Source organism: Podarcis pityusensis (genome assembly GCF_964106645.2).
Source record: "Podarcis pityusensis genome assembly, chromosome: 5".
In the NCBI taxonomy this organism is placed as follows: domain Eukaryota; kingdom Metazoa; phylum Chordata; class Lepidosauria; order Squamata; family Lacertidae; genus Podarcis; species Podarcis pityusensis.
The window spans coordinates 70,907,180-70,921,619 of record NC_138032.1 but is presented as its reverse complement, the minus strand read 5'-3'; the positions used below and the strand labels follow the sequence as shown (position 1 = coordinate 70,921,619).

Sequence of the window (14,440 nt, the reverse complement as noted above, 5' to 3'; positions counted from 1 at the left end):
AGTGGATTGGAATTGAGTGATTCATAGAATCCCAGACCCGGAAGGATCCCCAGGTGTCAACCAATCCAACAAGCTGCAACGCAGGAACCTCAGCTAAAGCATCCATGACAGATGATCATCCAACCTCTGCTTAAAAACCTCAAAGGAAGGAGAGTCCTTGTTATTTGGGAATAACAACTGTATGAGTGTAAGATAGCGTAGACCACAGTATCAAAATGCAGCCCATCCCAGTAAGGTCCCAAATGAAACTTTCACTAGTTCTTCTTTCTTTCTCAAGACAAGAGTATATACTTTAAGAATGAGAAATTACTCATGTTTGCACCGATTGTTAAATACAGTCATACCTCGGGTTGAATGTGCTTCAGGTTGAGTGCGTTCGGGCTGCACTCTGCGGCAACCCGGAAGTAATGGAGTGTGTTACTTCCGGGCTTCGCCACTCATGCATGCGCAGACGCTCAAAATGACATCACGCGCATGTGCGGAAGCGGCAAAACGCGACCCACGCACGCGCAGACGCGCAGTCACGTAGTCACGTCTTATGTTCCATGCAGGATGCGAACAGGGCTCCGGAATGGATCCCGTTCGCATCCCGAGGTACCACTGTATTCAATTGGCATGGTAACAAACAGCATCAGAGTAGGCTGAGGAGATTGGGACTATACTTTTGGAATGGTGACGAGATGATATGAAGGCTCTGCAGAGAAAATTCCTCATGGGAGATGGACATAAAGCTGCGGAAGTGACGGTACACTTCATAAGCTGCTACCAGAAACTAAAAATGCTTTGACAGAATCGGCTAAAAGTCATGCCACTGCTAAATATCCTAGGGTTTAAAATTAGTGTAGAATAATGCACTCTACCATGCAACTAGTACTGCTGACTAAAGCAATTTCCTCATCTTAGTCCAAAAGGGTTCTGGGAAGAAATTAGCATATCTTAATGTTCAGCAGCTGTTCACCACTACAACTTGGCTCAGCAATAAATAAACCACTAGAAATGAAGGGGGGAAATGTGCAAAAAGATGCCATGCTTCCTTTATTTTGGTTCCTCTTTTAATGCTTTAAAATTTGCAGCTTTTCTGTTCGCAGCACCACTGTAAGTCATAGCACGCTATCTTAACAACCAAAACAAACCAATTCCTGTTCAGCTACTCTGTTTTCTGACTGTATGATGGGACAAGAGAACCCTCCTCTAGCCTGGCAGATTATAATTCCTCTAGGAAGTCAGATGTATTGCCAAAAGGTATACTAGGAAAACTGGTATAGATTCTTGGTATTTGGTACTGTGCTGGGATAACTTGCGCAGATGCATGAAAGCATAGCCAAACCTATTTGGGTGGCATCTGGATAACATGGGAGTGCTCCAAACAGAGTTTGGATAAATTTACAATAAACAGCAAATATCTTTTGTGAACTTTGACAAAGCTGATCTGAGAACTAAACTGAGTCAAAGGGAGTACTTGCCACCTTAAAAGTTTGTAGATAAAAAGTGTAGGTTGGAATAAACTTTTGGGTTAAGATGAAGCAGGCTGATCAACTTATTATTACTGGTATCCTACTCTGAAAGGCAGCAAGCAGGAGCTGAAGATTAATTGATATTGGCTCAAATGATATCAGTCATTTGAATCATTAGGTTGTATCCAAATGGCTGTTGCATGTCGTGGTGCTGGAAATCATATGCAGGAGAAAAAGGGCTTGTGAAAGTAGTATATGGTTTTGCTGCAAGACACACCTTTTAATGGTACACTCTACATTTCTAAGCACATATTCTAGGCTGAACACAGTAAAATTTACTGCCAGTTAAACATGCTATGGACTGTGTTGCCAAACTGTTTGGACTAGTGGCATTCTCAGTCTGTTTTTGGATCCAGTATACTGATTACATAATCTCAAAATTCCTCACCCTAAAAAACAACAATCCTGTGTGGATGCACCACAGAAGTTACTCACAACCCCTGTTTTAGTTTGAAAGAGATACACATGAAAAAGAAAATTTCTATTAGGTAAAAGTGGCTAAGAGATGGCTGAAAATGGGAAGTATTCAAAAGGAGAAGCTTTGCATTTACATTCCCTAAACTTGTTTGTTCCTGTAATTCTATGAGCATGAAAACACGTAGGCTACTTCCCTGTTGTCATTACATAAAGCATAAAATAATTTAGAGACCATGTACACAGGCACAACATTAATAATAGTTAGAACCAGAACATAACCTAGATGTCATGGTATCAAATATGTGCGAATCTACTGCAAGGGAGGCAGGTGTTTACTTCACTGACTTGCATTTCTCCAGTTATATCATCCAGTGGAAATCAGCACAGAAAAACAACGAACCCCAAAACAATTATGAAATGCACAATAAGCCAAGGACATGTGTGAATGGTGGACTGTACATCTTGCATTTCTGGTGTGGAGGAAAAATAGCTGTTGGATAGAGCAGCCTCCCAGCTTGCATTTCAATACATGAGAAACTAGACAGACAAGAGACAGATTATGAGTTTCAGGAGCAGCCTAAAACTGAATAAACATTCATTCTAGTATGGAACAGGGCAGCTATCTCAGGTCAACCTGAGATAAGTTATTAGTCACCAGGTAAATCAACAGCCAGAAATTCTCCTATCTGGAACCAACCCTTGAACTGGAGTGGAACCAGACTGTTGGCACTTAAAATCAAAAAGGTGGCACCTTTTAAACCGATTCTCCCTCTCTTGTAATACTAGAGTCTGGGGTCATCCACTGAAGCTGAATGCTGGGAGATTTAGGACAGACAAAAGGAAGTGCAGCTTCACAAAGAGCCTGGGCTGAACGATGGAAATGGCTCTCACAAGTTGTAGCAATGGCCACCAACTTGGGACAGCTTTAAAAAGGGTATTAGCCAAATCCATGGAAAATAAAAGTTGTCAATGACTACTAGCCACGATGGTGGGCACATCCTGCCACTGCCATCTGCAGGTGCGCCTTGCTGCTGTTGCAGGTGCGCCACGCTTCTGCCACAACCCCACCCCTGTCTCCTCCACTGTCACGCCCCACTGCTGATGCAGGTGCACCCATAGAAGAAGTGGCAGCAGGGTTTTGCCTCAAGAGGCAAATCTTCCCGGGCTAGCCTTGGGGGGATAGTGCTGTAACATGGTAGGTCTCACCTATAGGCTTTCTATAGGCAACTATATGGTCACGGTAAGAAGAGGATACTGGGTTAGATGGGTCTCTGGTTGGATCCAGAAAGGATCTTGCAAACCTGGTGCTTTGTAGGTAGGAGTAGCAGAGATAAGAAACTCTAATGTTAGTGGAGCACTGGTGTAAATCCTTTCCAGTTACTTTAAACAGGTTCCACCACTGTGCCTATATAAAAGCAGTATTTAACTGACCAGCATATTTATAAATGTGTGAGAACTTGTTCTGCTCTACCTCCGAGTTCTAAGAGGCAACAATCTGGATGGATATCATGAATGTATACACTCTCTGAAATACAGTGGTACCTCAGGTTACATATGCTTCAGGTTACAGACACTTCAGGTTACAGACTCTGCTAACCCAGAAATAGTACCTCGGGTTAAGAACTTTGCTTCAGGATGAGAACAGAAATCGTGCTCCGGCGGCATGGCAGCAGCAGGAGGCCCCATTAGCTAAAGTGGTGCTTCAGGTTAAGAACAGTTTCAGGTTAAGAACGGACCTCCAGAACGAATTAAGTACTTAACCCGAGGTACCACTGTAACTGGACGGATCACTAAAATTATAACGTGTGTTTGCGTGACCTTACTGTTAAATATGGACAATGTACTGAATCTGACAACACAGCGTTTTCAAAATAATCTTCCAATTTCAGAACTAGATGAACGAGGCAAATCTACCCTGCTCAGTTTTTCTTGGGACCTTTATCCCACAATAAGTGTATTCAGTAATTCTCAAGATCATTGCCAATTGCAAAATGTGGCATCGCATCATCACCACCTACCGAGAGGGCTGGGTTGCCTTCATCCTCCACAGTGACCACCAGCTGGTAGAACTGCTGCCTCTCACGGTCTGGAGGGGAAGGGCGGGTGGCGATCTCCCCAGTCACTCTGTCCATGCGAAAGGTCAGTTCCTCATTCCCTTGAGTGATGTAGTAGGAGAGGACACTGTTGAGGCCACTATCCCTGTCAGTTGCTCGCACCTGAGCCACAGCGGTACCTCCACCCACGTTCTGTGAGCACACACACAAAAATGAATATTAGTCTGGCATATCTAGATCTATGCATACTTCTCTAAAAATGGAACTGTGTCATAAAAATTAGATTTGGATTTGGGATTAGGCAAAGACTACCAGATGGGCGGGGTATAAATAATAAATTATTATTATAAATTATTATTATTATTACATCATCTTCCTATGGCAACAGATAGACTTATTGGAGCTCTTGTTGTTCAGTGTGGGACCCACAAGCAATTTGAGAGGATTGGCCATTTCACCAAATCAAGCATTCTCTCAACCTGTTTGAGAAGCCACACATTGGACAGAGGCAACAGTATTTATGTCTATTAATTTAATCTGGATGGCACAATAAGCAGGGCTCTGCTGCCTAAACCCAGAAGCACATTGTCAAATAATATTCTCAAGTAAGTGTCTATATATGTTGCAGAATATGAGGGGCTGTTGGGGTTAGAACCAGATCTTCCTTGTGCACAAATAACTCTCTTCACAGAAAGCCAGCAAGCAGATAAGCTTACCTCATTAACGCTAACGTTGTATCCATATGGATTTGCAATAACTGGTGGGTTATCATTAACATCCAGTATATTCACTCTTAAAGTGTGTTCTTTCCTGCGAGGTGGGACGCCTCTGTCAGATGCTTGAATCTGGAATGTAGCACAATGTAATCAGGAGAAAATCTCATAGCCTTGATCAAGCCTGTTACTTAACTGAAATGAGAATGGCCTAAATAGGCAAACATGTCATAGCAATGAAGCTCTTGGATGAGCTAAGCCAATCTCTCCCACACACCCCCAATCACATATTTACCTACTGGTTACTTTATGGAACCTGGAGTATGTATGTGCATTATTTTATAAGTGTAAATAATGTATATAATATGCAAGAACTGTTTTTACTTTTCATGCAATGCTCTGTTATCTCGTGACCAGGAGCCCTAAGTTGTCTCTCGAGCAGGAGCCCTCAGACATGAACTTAATTTGGCTAACATACTAATTTCTGAGCCAGCTCTACCAGACATACAGTTGCCTGGCAGACATACCATTGCCTGTTCCCTGGCAGAAACAAGTTCCCCTAGCCCCGAGCTACATTCCCCCATTCATCTGTTGCTCCTGAGGAACTTTCTCTCCAAATATTCAGTTGTGTATGAGATATATGAGTACTTAGCATGTCTAGTAGCACCATACACAGAACAACGCAACACAAGAGACTGTCAGATAGCTCTACTTTGATGAAAGATGAGTAAATAGAGCAGCAGAAGTAACTACAGTGAACAATCTTAAGTGTGGTCTGATGGTGATGGATACAGCCTGGTTTGGCACTTAGTATCACTAGAGAATCATTTGGAACAGAAGAATGTAAGTGGTAGGCTGATCCGCCTCTTCCTCTGGTGGCAAGTTTAACAGGTGCCCCATGGCCACATAGCTTCACACTACTTAAAACGGCTACAGGAGACTGTGTGGCCTTGGGAATGTTGCTATCCCAAACAAGGATGGTTGTGTAAATAAAATTCCACTTTGGAAGCAAAGTTGGACAAAGTAACATGTATATTTTTTGTAAAAAAAACCAAACCAAACCAAACCAAACCAAAACAGGAAGGTTGGAGCTGGAGGCTATGCGATTGCTCTTTGGAACTGCCGCTGTGAAGTTCAGCTCTGAGGCAAACAACTGCAAGGAGTTACAGTCTTACTAAACCAATTACTTTGGCAATGAATTCCAAATTGTATCTCAGAACAATTTTTAATATATTCAAATAATGTAAAATATATTGTTCTGAGCACATTTATAGTTCAAAATACAAGGAATGCCTTATTATGATTTTCCTTATACAGGTGTTATCGAGGCAGTAAGTGAAATAATTGGTCACACTGTAAACATGCAGATGCTGCAATTACAGAGTCTAGACAACAATAAGTTGGCTAATCACATTTGGTATATAAAGCTGCTTGCCTGGATCTGGCAAACGGTGTGATTGTGCAGCAAGCAACTTGGATGGTGGGCATCACTAAATTACCTTTAAAGTGTAGTGTTCAATCATTTCCCGGTCCAATGGTCTGGCCACAAACACTTCTCCATAGGTGTTGTTGGTTGTGCGGATTTCAAATGCCCTGCCTATGTTTCCTGATACTATAGAAAAAGTCACCTGTAAAAAGATATTCATATATACAAAAAAATTAAAAAATCACAATGATGACTGGGAGGTTTAGGGGATCTTGTAAATTCCATAGGAGAACAGTAGATCTATAAATTCATAATGATGCATACGAAAGCACCTTTTCAGATTGAAACTGCTTGGGAAGTTCATAACAGCAGATCATTTCAGGCAGCAAATTAAAGAAAAAGCACACCTCACCTTAAACACAGAGTGCTTCCTGTTTAATACAGAGAGGGCTTCCTTTTAGTACATTGTGGTGGTGAGAACGCTGCCATCTGTTTTTTTCAGGTCCATTGTCCCATCTGTCAGCTGTCAAGCAGCCTCTCAGCACCAAAGGAACTTGTTTAAGATATTGTTTTTTCCCTAACATCTTTCAGAGCCATCTGCTCCATCCATTGCATCTTAAGAGTCCAAGTTATATTTAGTGCTAGCGATTTCACCTTGCAGGCAGGGAAACCCTACCACTGAAGATCAGGGCCTTACAGAAGCCAGTTCAAAGAACTGAGGGAAGCAGAAGGGCAAAGGGCTCCCATGATGCGAAGTGGGACTCACAGATCGGAGGAGGTGGACTCTGCTGAGGCCAGAAGACTTCGCTGTTGCCTCCTGATAGCAGTCAGGACAACTGGCAATGGCAGCAGCAGAAGTTTGCTTCTGTATAGTCCCTTCAAGATGGTAATATGTGAATTGGCCCTGAAGGAGAAACAGTGCCTATAGAGAGACTTACTGGGTTGTTGGTAGGATAAAGTAGCCATTTCACCTGCCTCAATGGTTGCACCAGAGCTTCCAATCACCAAGAAAGGACAGTGCAGAAAAATGGTATCTGACAAAATCCTTACACATTTGTCAGGTGCCCCCTGGTCTACCCAGGCGCTAGCAGTGGCAGGCTTATGATCCCTGCTAATCCCATCTGACCTCGACAAAAATCTTGAAATCAGCTACACCTGCTCAGTCTTTCAGTGGATAAGAGCAGCCCAAGAGAATAGCAAAGTGGTGTGTCCCCTCTCACTCCCAGTAAAAGTTCTTTATGGATTTCACCTGGATAGCCTTTCTCAACTAAAGGCGAAGGGAGTCGATAATGTCTGTGTGTGTGTGTGGGAATGTGCGCGCGCGCACCCACACCCACACAAAAGCGAAAGTGCTTTATACTTGTACTTGGATGTCACATATGGCTGTGTGGCTCAATCTACAATCTTTCTTGTCCCTCAGAGAACAACCCTGTACTCCAACGCCAGCCAGAAACTAGACAGCAGATTTTTTTTTTTTTAAATGTCAGCTTCCCCATTAAAATCAAGTTTATTGATTACAAGGGCATGGAGGATGCAGCTGTTTCAGAGCTGTTATTTGTGGAACCCAACATATCTCTGATGATGCCCTATGTAAGACAACAGAAGCTTTGACAAGCAGGGTGTTATTCATCAGTCTATGAGGCATCCTACATTGCTGTTTCTGAATCATGTGTAGGGCACATATATCTACTTGGAAAGGATCATGAGTTTAATCCAAAGCAGGAAATATGCAATAACAATGAAACCAATTTGCCATCACAATTAGGGCAAGAAAACAGGGTTCACCAATTATAGTTTTGGTATATTGCTAACTCACTATGCAAATATCCACCATTCACCTTCAAAGTTCTTACACAGAAACTAGTGTTTCCTTAATTTTGATGCTATCCCATAAGCACCAAATTACAATAAGCAAAATGTGACCAACCCACCACATCTCAACACCCTTTTGCTAACTCCACAGTAACTCATACCAAGAACTAACTTAGTTGGTCTTAAAGGTGCTACTGGAAGAATTTTTTTTATTTTGTCCACAGTAACTGTACATTTTGAAGCCACACAATCATTGCTACCTGCCCGTTGCTTCCTGCATCAGGGTCCCTGGCCAAAACCAGAGCAATTCGACGTCCAACAGAACTGTCCTCCGCTACACTCACAGATGAGTCGGAGGTAATGTCAAACTGTGGGCTGTTGTCATTCTCATCCAGTATGGTGATAGTAACCTGTCCAATGGAGAAGGCAGATATGAATAAGAGCTCTGTCTGTCTGTCTGTCTGTCTCTCACAGACACAAGAACTAGAGCTGGGGAGAAACAGTGATTTAGCCAAAAATTCACTAGATTCACCTTATAATTTGAGGAGAAATGATTTTGTGAAATTGTTCCATGCAATTTTATTTCTCCAAATTGTTTAACTGATTCTTGAAGCATTGCCTATTCCTTGGAAGCATACTTGACACTTAAAGAATACAAACTGCTAGAGGAATGATCCATCCATTCTAGAAAAGTATCATCCTTTCTGTATCATCCATTCTTTTTAATGGTGGCAGCCATTTTAAAAACATCTTAGAACAGGCTTTCTGGAAAAAAGGCAAAATGATGACCACTCTTCCCGCTCCAGAAATTCACCCTACTCCCAAAATATTGGTGAAGCAAAACAGCCCATTCTGAGGTTGATGAAATGGCTGAGCAATAGTCATTGTCCATGCAGTATGGCCCTACTTTCTACATAATCAGAGCAAACAGAAGGACCCTTGCATTTATAGCTTGGATTGAAGCTGCTGCTGCTGCAAAGGAATGCTTATGTTTGCAGCAAGCCCCACTTTGGGGTTTGGATAAGTGCAGATCCCAGCCGGCTTGCTGTAAGCCTTGATCAGCTGCTCAGCACTTATGACTCCTGGCAGGCACCAGCTGCACTATGCAATGCCCAGTGGAGAACTACAAAGCACAGCCAATCACAGCTGGCTTCCTATAAGTGCCAATCAGTAGTTTGGCACTTCCAGCAAGCTGGCTTGGGGCAAGCATCAGCTGCACTCCTGACGTTGGGAACTCAGTAGCGCAGCCAATCCCAGTCAGCTTGCTATAAGGTGTTTACAGCAAGCCCACTGCAATCAGCTTCACTACCGAACTCCTGGTGGGGAACTCTGTTGTGCAGTGAAATCGCCGCAGGCTTGCTGTCACTGCCAATCAGCTGATGACACTGACAGCAAGCCTCGTTTGCTAGGCAACAATCAGGAGAACTTGAAGGCTTCTGAAAGTTTCTTGGTAGCGATGTCCCCACTTGTCCCTCACCTGATATATAAGATATGACAGATGGGCATGGTTTGGGGAAATTGGCACCACAGGCCAAAAATGGGCCCTTTGCTGGGTTTAAATGGTCCCATGGGCTGGAGTTATCTCACCCCCTGGGCTAAGGTATAATGTCTACCTTAAGAGATGAAAGCCTTAAACTGAAGAACTAGGTCACTGTTTCCTAAACTTGGGTCTGCAGCTGTTTGTTGGACTACAACTCCCATCATCCCTAACTAACAGTACCAGTGGTCAGGGATGATGGGAACTGTAGTCCCAAAACAGCTGGGGACTCAAGTTTGGGAAGCACTGAACTAGGTGGTACCTCTAACACAGGAATCCCCAAACTCGGCCCTCCAGAAGTTTTGGGATTACAACTCCCATCGTCCCTAGCTAACAGGACCAGTGGTCAGGGATGATGGGAATTGTAGTCCCAAAACATCTGGAGGGCCAAGTTTGGGGATGCCTGCTCTAACACTTCTATATGGCTGGAAGAACTAATTCAAGTTTACTCAGAAGCAAATACCTCTCTGTTCAACAGGACTTACTGTAAACATGGCCTGGGTCGTAGGCTACATGTGCATTCAGGCACTTCTAATATAGCGAGTTCCTCTAATCTTCACAACCACATTGACAGAGGGAAGTGGAAACCTCCCATTTATTATAGAGGCTCTGCACAACACCTCACTGGTGTTGACACAAGAGCCCATTTAGCAATAAATGTAGCCCAGAAATAAATGGAAATTCCAGCCCCCAGTTACATTAGTCAACTCACACAGCATCAAAATATTCTCAGAATCACTTTGCTGTGAGAACTGTCGTCAGTAGCTTTTTTTTTGGGTAAAGGGATCAAGTTATTATGGATGTGCCTCAGCTGCAGTCATGAGTCCAAAATCACCCTGATAGTATTCAAGCTGTGTTTTCTGTCATTAGCTAAAGGAAATGCTGTCATGTCTAAAAATAACTGTGCATGCACACACACAATACACAAAAGGAGGAGAAAAAGAGGAAGATGCTTTTATTTATGAGTCTTTATTTACCTGGTTAAAGGCTCCAGCTGCAGGGCCAGGCAGCATGGCCTGCTTCTAGAGGGAGGCTGAAGCCCTCTTTCTGCTTCTTTTAGGGCAGGCTTCCTCAGCCTCGGCCCTTCAGATATTTTGAGACTACAATTCCCATCATCCCTGACCACAGGTCCTGCTAGCTAGGGGTCATGGGAGTTGTAGGCCAAAACATCTGGAGGGCCGAGGTTGAGGAAGCCTGTTTTAGGGTGATTTTTTTATCCTTGTTGCATGCTTCTCCACTTCAAGTACAAGCAGCTGCTGAAATGAGTGGCCACCTGAACAGCCAAACCTGTCTCCTCTAACCCACCTCGATTCCTTCCATTGTTGACTCTCTTTTGGCCCATTTTTTCCAACACAACATCACAACTTTTCCCAAACCTTTGTTCAGAGATGTGCTTTATTATTATTATTATTATTATTATTATTATTATTATTATTATTCCTTCACCTATTCCATCGCTGTGTTGTCTCACTTAAGACTTTGGGAGCTGAGTCCTACTTCAAGTAAAATTTGGGGGACTGAGGAGGACTGCAGAGCTTCATGCCTGCACAAAGCCCAATTTACTGTTTCTAAATTCCAGTATACCCAGAATAGGCTGGGATGGACACAAAAAGATCTGAGAGAAAAATGACCTTCCCCTCCACTCCCCTTTCATTCTCAATCCTAGGGAAAAAGGGTTGCTTAGAAGAGTCATAAATGAGTTTGTGAGGCATTTATGCTCTGACTGGGTGCACATTCTTAGGGGCAGCAAGTCATTTGTTTAGTGGACTGAACAAGGCCTGCCTGGCAAGATAGAACAACCGTCTTCTTTAAAAGAATTTAGAATGCTGGGACTGGAATGTGAAGGTAACTGCATAGCTGAGAACTAGCTGTCTCAAAAATGCTAGGGAATTCTAAAGCTTGCCTGCACTTCAGAATCCAATAAATGGCATTCCTCAGCTTGCCTGTTTTGCACCCTATATTTGCACCCCACATGGAAATGTATAGCAACAGGTACTTGCTTGAAAGCCACAACAAAGGGTCACAGGCAACAACAAACAAAGGAAGGATAAACACAATGGAGGGGAAGCACTCTTACCTTCTGTTGGAGAGAAGCACAAAATAGGATGGAGAAGAAGAAGAAAAACAGTTATTAGATTTAAATCCTTTTAAACAATGTGGTTTGAATTCAATGCTTTGGGAAAGGTCAGCTGTAGATGTAATGTAACGAGGCACAGATGCAATGAAAGGAAAACACAGGTGAACCATGTCCAAACTCTGCTATTGTTGCTTTGCCAATATCCCTCAGTCATCTAAGATATGTGGCATCCTCAACTATTTTGTTGCCAAGTCTCTCAACCAATTGAACACCAATTGTCTGTCCAGGAATATCGATATATTCCAACCTACAACCCCCCCCCCCCCAAGAATTTGGCCCCTAGAAGCTCTTAATTGCCCCAGGGAGGGAAGTTGCAATGAATATTAACATGAAATGTGGCAAGCCCAAAATCACCGGGTGCAAGAGTGTCTTTCACTGTAACTGCTTTTATAATGTTTTTAACTGCATTTGTTTTAAGAGTGTTGGATGCTTTTGCTTTGTTTTTTGTTTTTGTTTTTACAGTGTGACTCTGAGCTACTTAGGGACCAAGGGTGGGATATAAACTCGGTCAATAAATAAATAAATAAAATACGGTGGGAATCGGTGCCAGGAAGGAATGCTTGCCACAGCAAATGCCTGCATTTCGCTAGAGGTGCTAAATTCGTATCTGAAAACTGTTAATTTAAACACCTCAGGTAACAAGACTGTGCTCGGTGACAATACAAAACAATTCAGAAATGTTTGATTGATACACACACACACAATTGTACCTCGGAAGTTGAACGCCTTGCGAGTCAAACGTTTTGGCTCCCAAATGCCACAAAGCTGGAAGTGAGTGTTCCAGTTTACGAACGTTCTTTGGAACCCGAATGTCTGACGCAGCTTATGCAGCTTCTGATTGGCTGCAGGAGCTTCCTGCAGCCAATCGGAAGCTGTGCCTTGGTTTCCGAACGTTTTGGAAGTTGAACGGACTTCCGGAACGGATTCCATTCGACTTCCAAGGTACGACTGTATAAGCTTTCCTGGGGAAACAATAAACTTTTCCTGGGTGGCGGCAGGGACCTAGCCTTGGAAAGAAGAGCCAACTCAACACTGTCCTACCCTACAAAGCCAAAGGGTTACAGCAAAAATAGCTCACCACAGTTGAGTCAAGCTTCGGACCACCGTCATCTGCAACAACAGTTAGGGTGTAAAAATCTCCTTTCTCTCGATCTACCTGTCCTTTGACTGTGATCACACCCTGCCAAGGGAAAAAAAGACACACAAATACATGAATTCCCAACGCCAGAGTATGATCTTAGGTGAAGGAGGTCCACCTGTAAACTACTCACAGTGATGCCATTTATTTTGAACAAAGACAGAGCCTGAGGATTTGTATTGGGGTCAAACTTGTACGTGATCTGGTTCAGGTTATCGATGGAGCGCGCCTGGACTCGGAGGACTTCAGATCCCAGGGGGATGTTCTCTGTGATCACTGCTTCATATGTGACATTCGAGAACTGCACGGCCTCATCCAGTTCGTTGAGGAGGCTGACATAAACGCTGCAGAAGCCTTGGTTATGGGGGGGTGCTTGGTCCGTGGCCGAAACATTCATCAGATAGCTGGTTTTCGTCTCGTAGTCCAAATAGTCAATGGTGGTAATGAGACCCGTGCTCTCGTCGATTTCAAACTTCCCCTCGGAACCTGAGATGATTTTGTAATTCACAAGGCCTCCGTTTCCTAAGGGGAGAAAAAACACAGCCAGAGGTGCAAGACACATGTAAGAAGCCACAAATCAATTGCACAGTGCTCAGGGATGAGAGTTCAAAAATCCAGACAGGCGCTTAAAAGCTTACACAGCAACTTATAAGGAAAAAATAACATATGCACTTCAGCGTATTTCAGGATTCCCCTGGATATATTTGAACCTCCCCATTGCACATGCACGGTCCCATTTTGGCTACAAACTTGTCGTATTCAGCACTTAAGTTCAGCATTAGAAGGAGCAATTGTACTCCTCCACCAAGAATAAAGGCAACACTGACAAGCAAGAGACCACAAACACAAATCATGGCGAGTCCCAATGGCTTGGGAAAAAGGAAGAATGACTATTCCATGCAGTTTCTGTACCTGTGTCTCGATCTGTTGCCCGAACAACTGCAACAGATGTCCCGATCCCAGCAGTCTCACGCAGTCCCAGCCGGTTATATTGCCTTTGGGTAAATACTGGCACTTCATCGTTGACATCTTCCACGTACACTATGACCTGGGAAAAGTTAAGGTGCAGTTAATTTATTTGCCTGGAATCTGTTCTGGAGAAAAAGCAGTGACACTTGATAAGGAAGAGGAGTCTTGATGTGGACACCACAGCACAGAATTATGGAGTTCTACTGGACCCAAAGATCAGTTCCATGGTGAAATATATGACCAGTCTCTCATGCCTCTTCACTACAAACAGAAGCAACCTGTGTAACAAGCAGAGAGCAAGTACACTGCAGGAAGCTATCAGCAAAGCAAATATCTCCAGGTAATCAACAAAGAATAAAAACAAAACAAAGCCCAGGCTCCATAAGGGGGAAATTCCTTTCCGCCGCAAATTGCTGTAATATGCCACTGAATATCTTGTCTCTAGCTGCGGCAAGCGCTGTCACCTCAGAGGAAAGGAAAGACAGCCAGTATCATAAGAATCTGATCTTGGTGCAGTACAACTGAGGCAAGCTGTGTAGAATTTTCCATTCTTTCAAAATTGTAAATTCTTACTTATTTTTTCATAAGCAGGTAGGTACATATAGATTATTTGTAACCAAAAGAAAACAATGAAAAGACTTAAAATGATAGAAAAAGAAAGAAAAAGCACAATCGACGGCCCCCTATCAGAGAAATGGTATAATGCTGCCATAAATTAATACT

The 14,440-nt window shown here is 43.1% G+C and overlaps 1 protein-coding gene across 1 annotated transcript in view; it reads right to left on the bottom strand.

Annotated features, from left to right (window-relative positions):
- CDH23 (cadherin related 23) overlaps nt 1–14,440 on the bottom strand; it is a 412,975-nt gene that overhangs the window by 87,745 nt on the left and 310,790 nt on the right. Inside the window, exons 30-36 of the mRNA XM_081004664.1 lie at nt 13,661–13,796; nt 12,882–13,270; nt 12,689–12,790; nt 8,197–8,346; nt 6,198–6,326; nt 4,702–4,830; nt 3,950–4,177 (exon numbers count right to left, since the gene is read on the bottom strand). Coding sequence (XP_080860790.1) covers nt 3,950–4,177; nt 4,702–4,830; nt 6,198–6,326; nt 8,197–8,346; nt 12,689–12,790; nt 12,882–13,270; nt 13,661–13,796 — 1,263 coding nt within the window. The remainder of the gene's footprint in view (nt 1–3,949; nt 4,178–4,701; nt 4,831–6,197; nt 6,327–8,196; nt 8,347–12,688; nt 12,791–12,881; nt 13,271–13,660; nt 13,797–14,440) is intronic.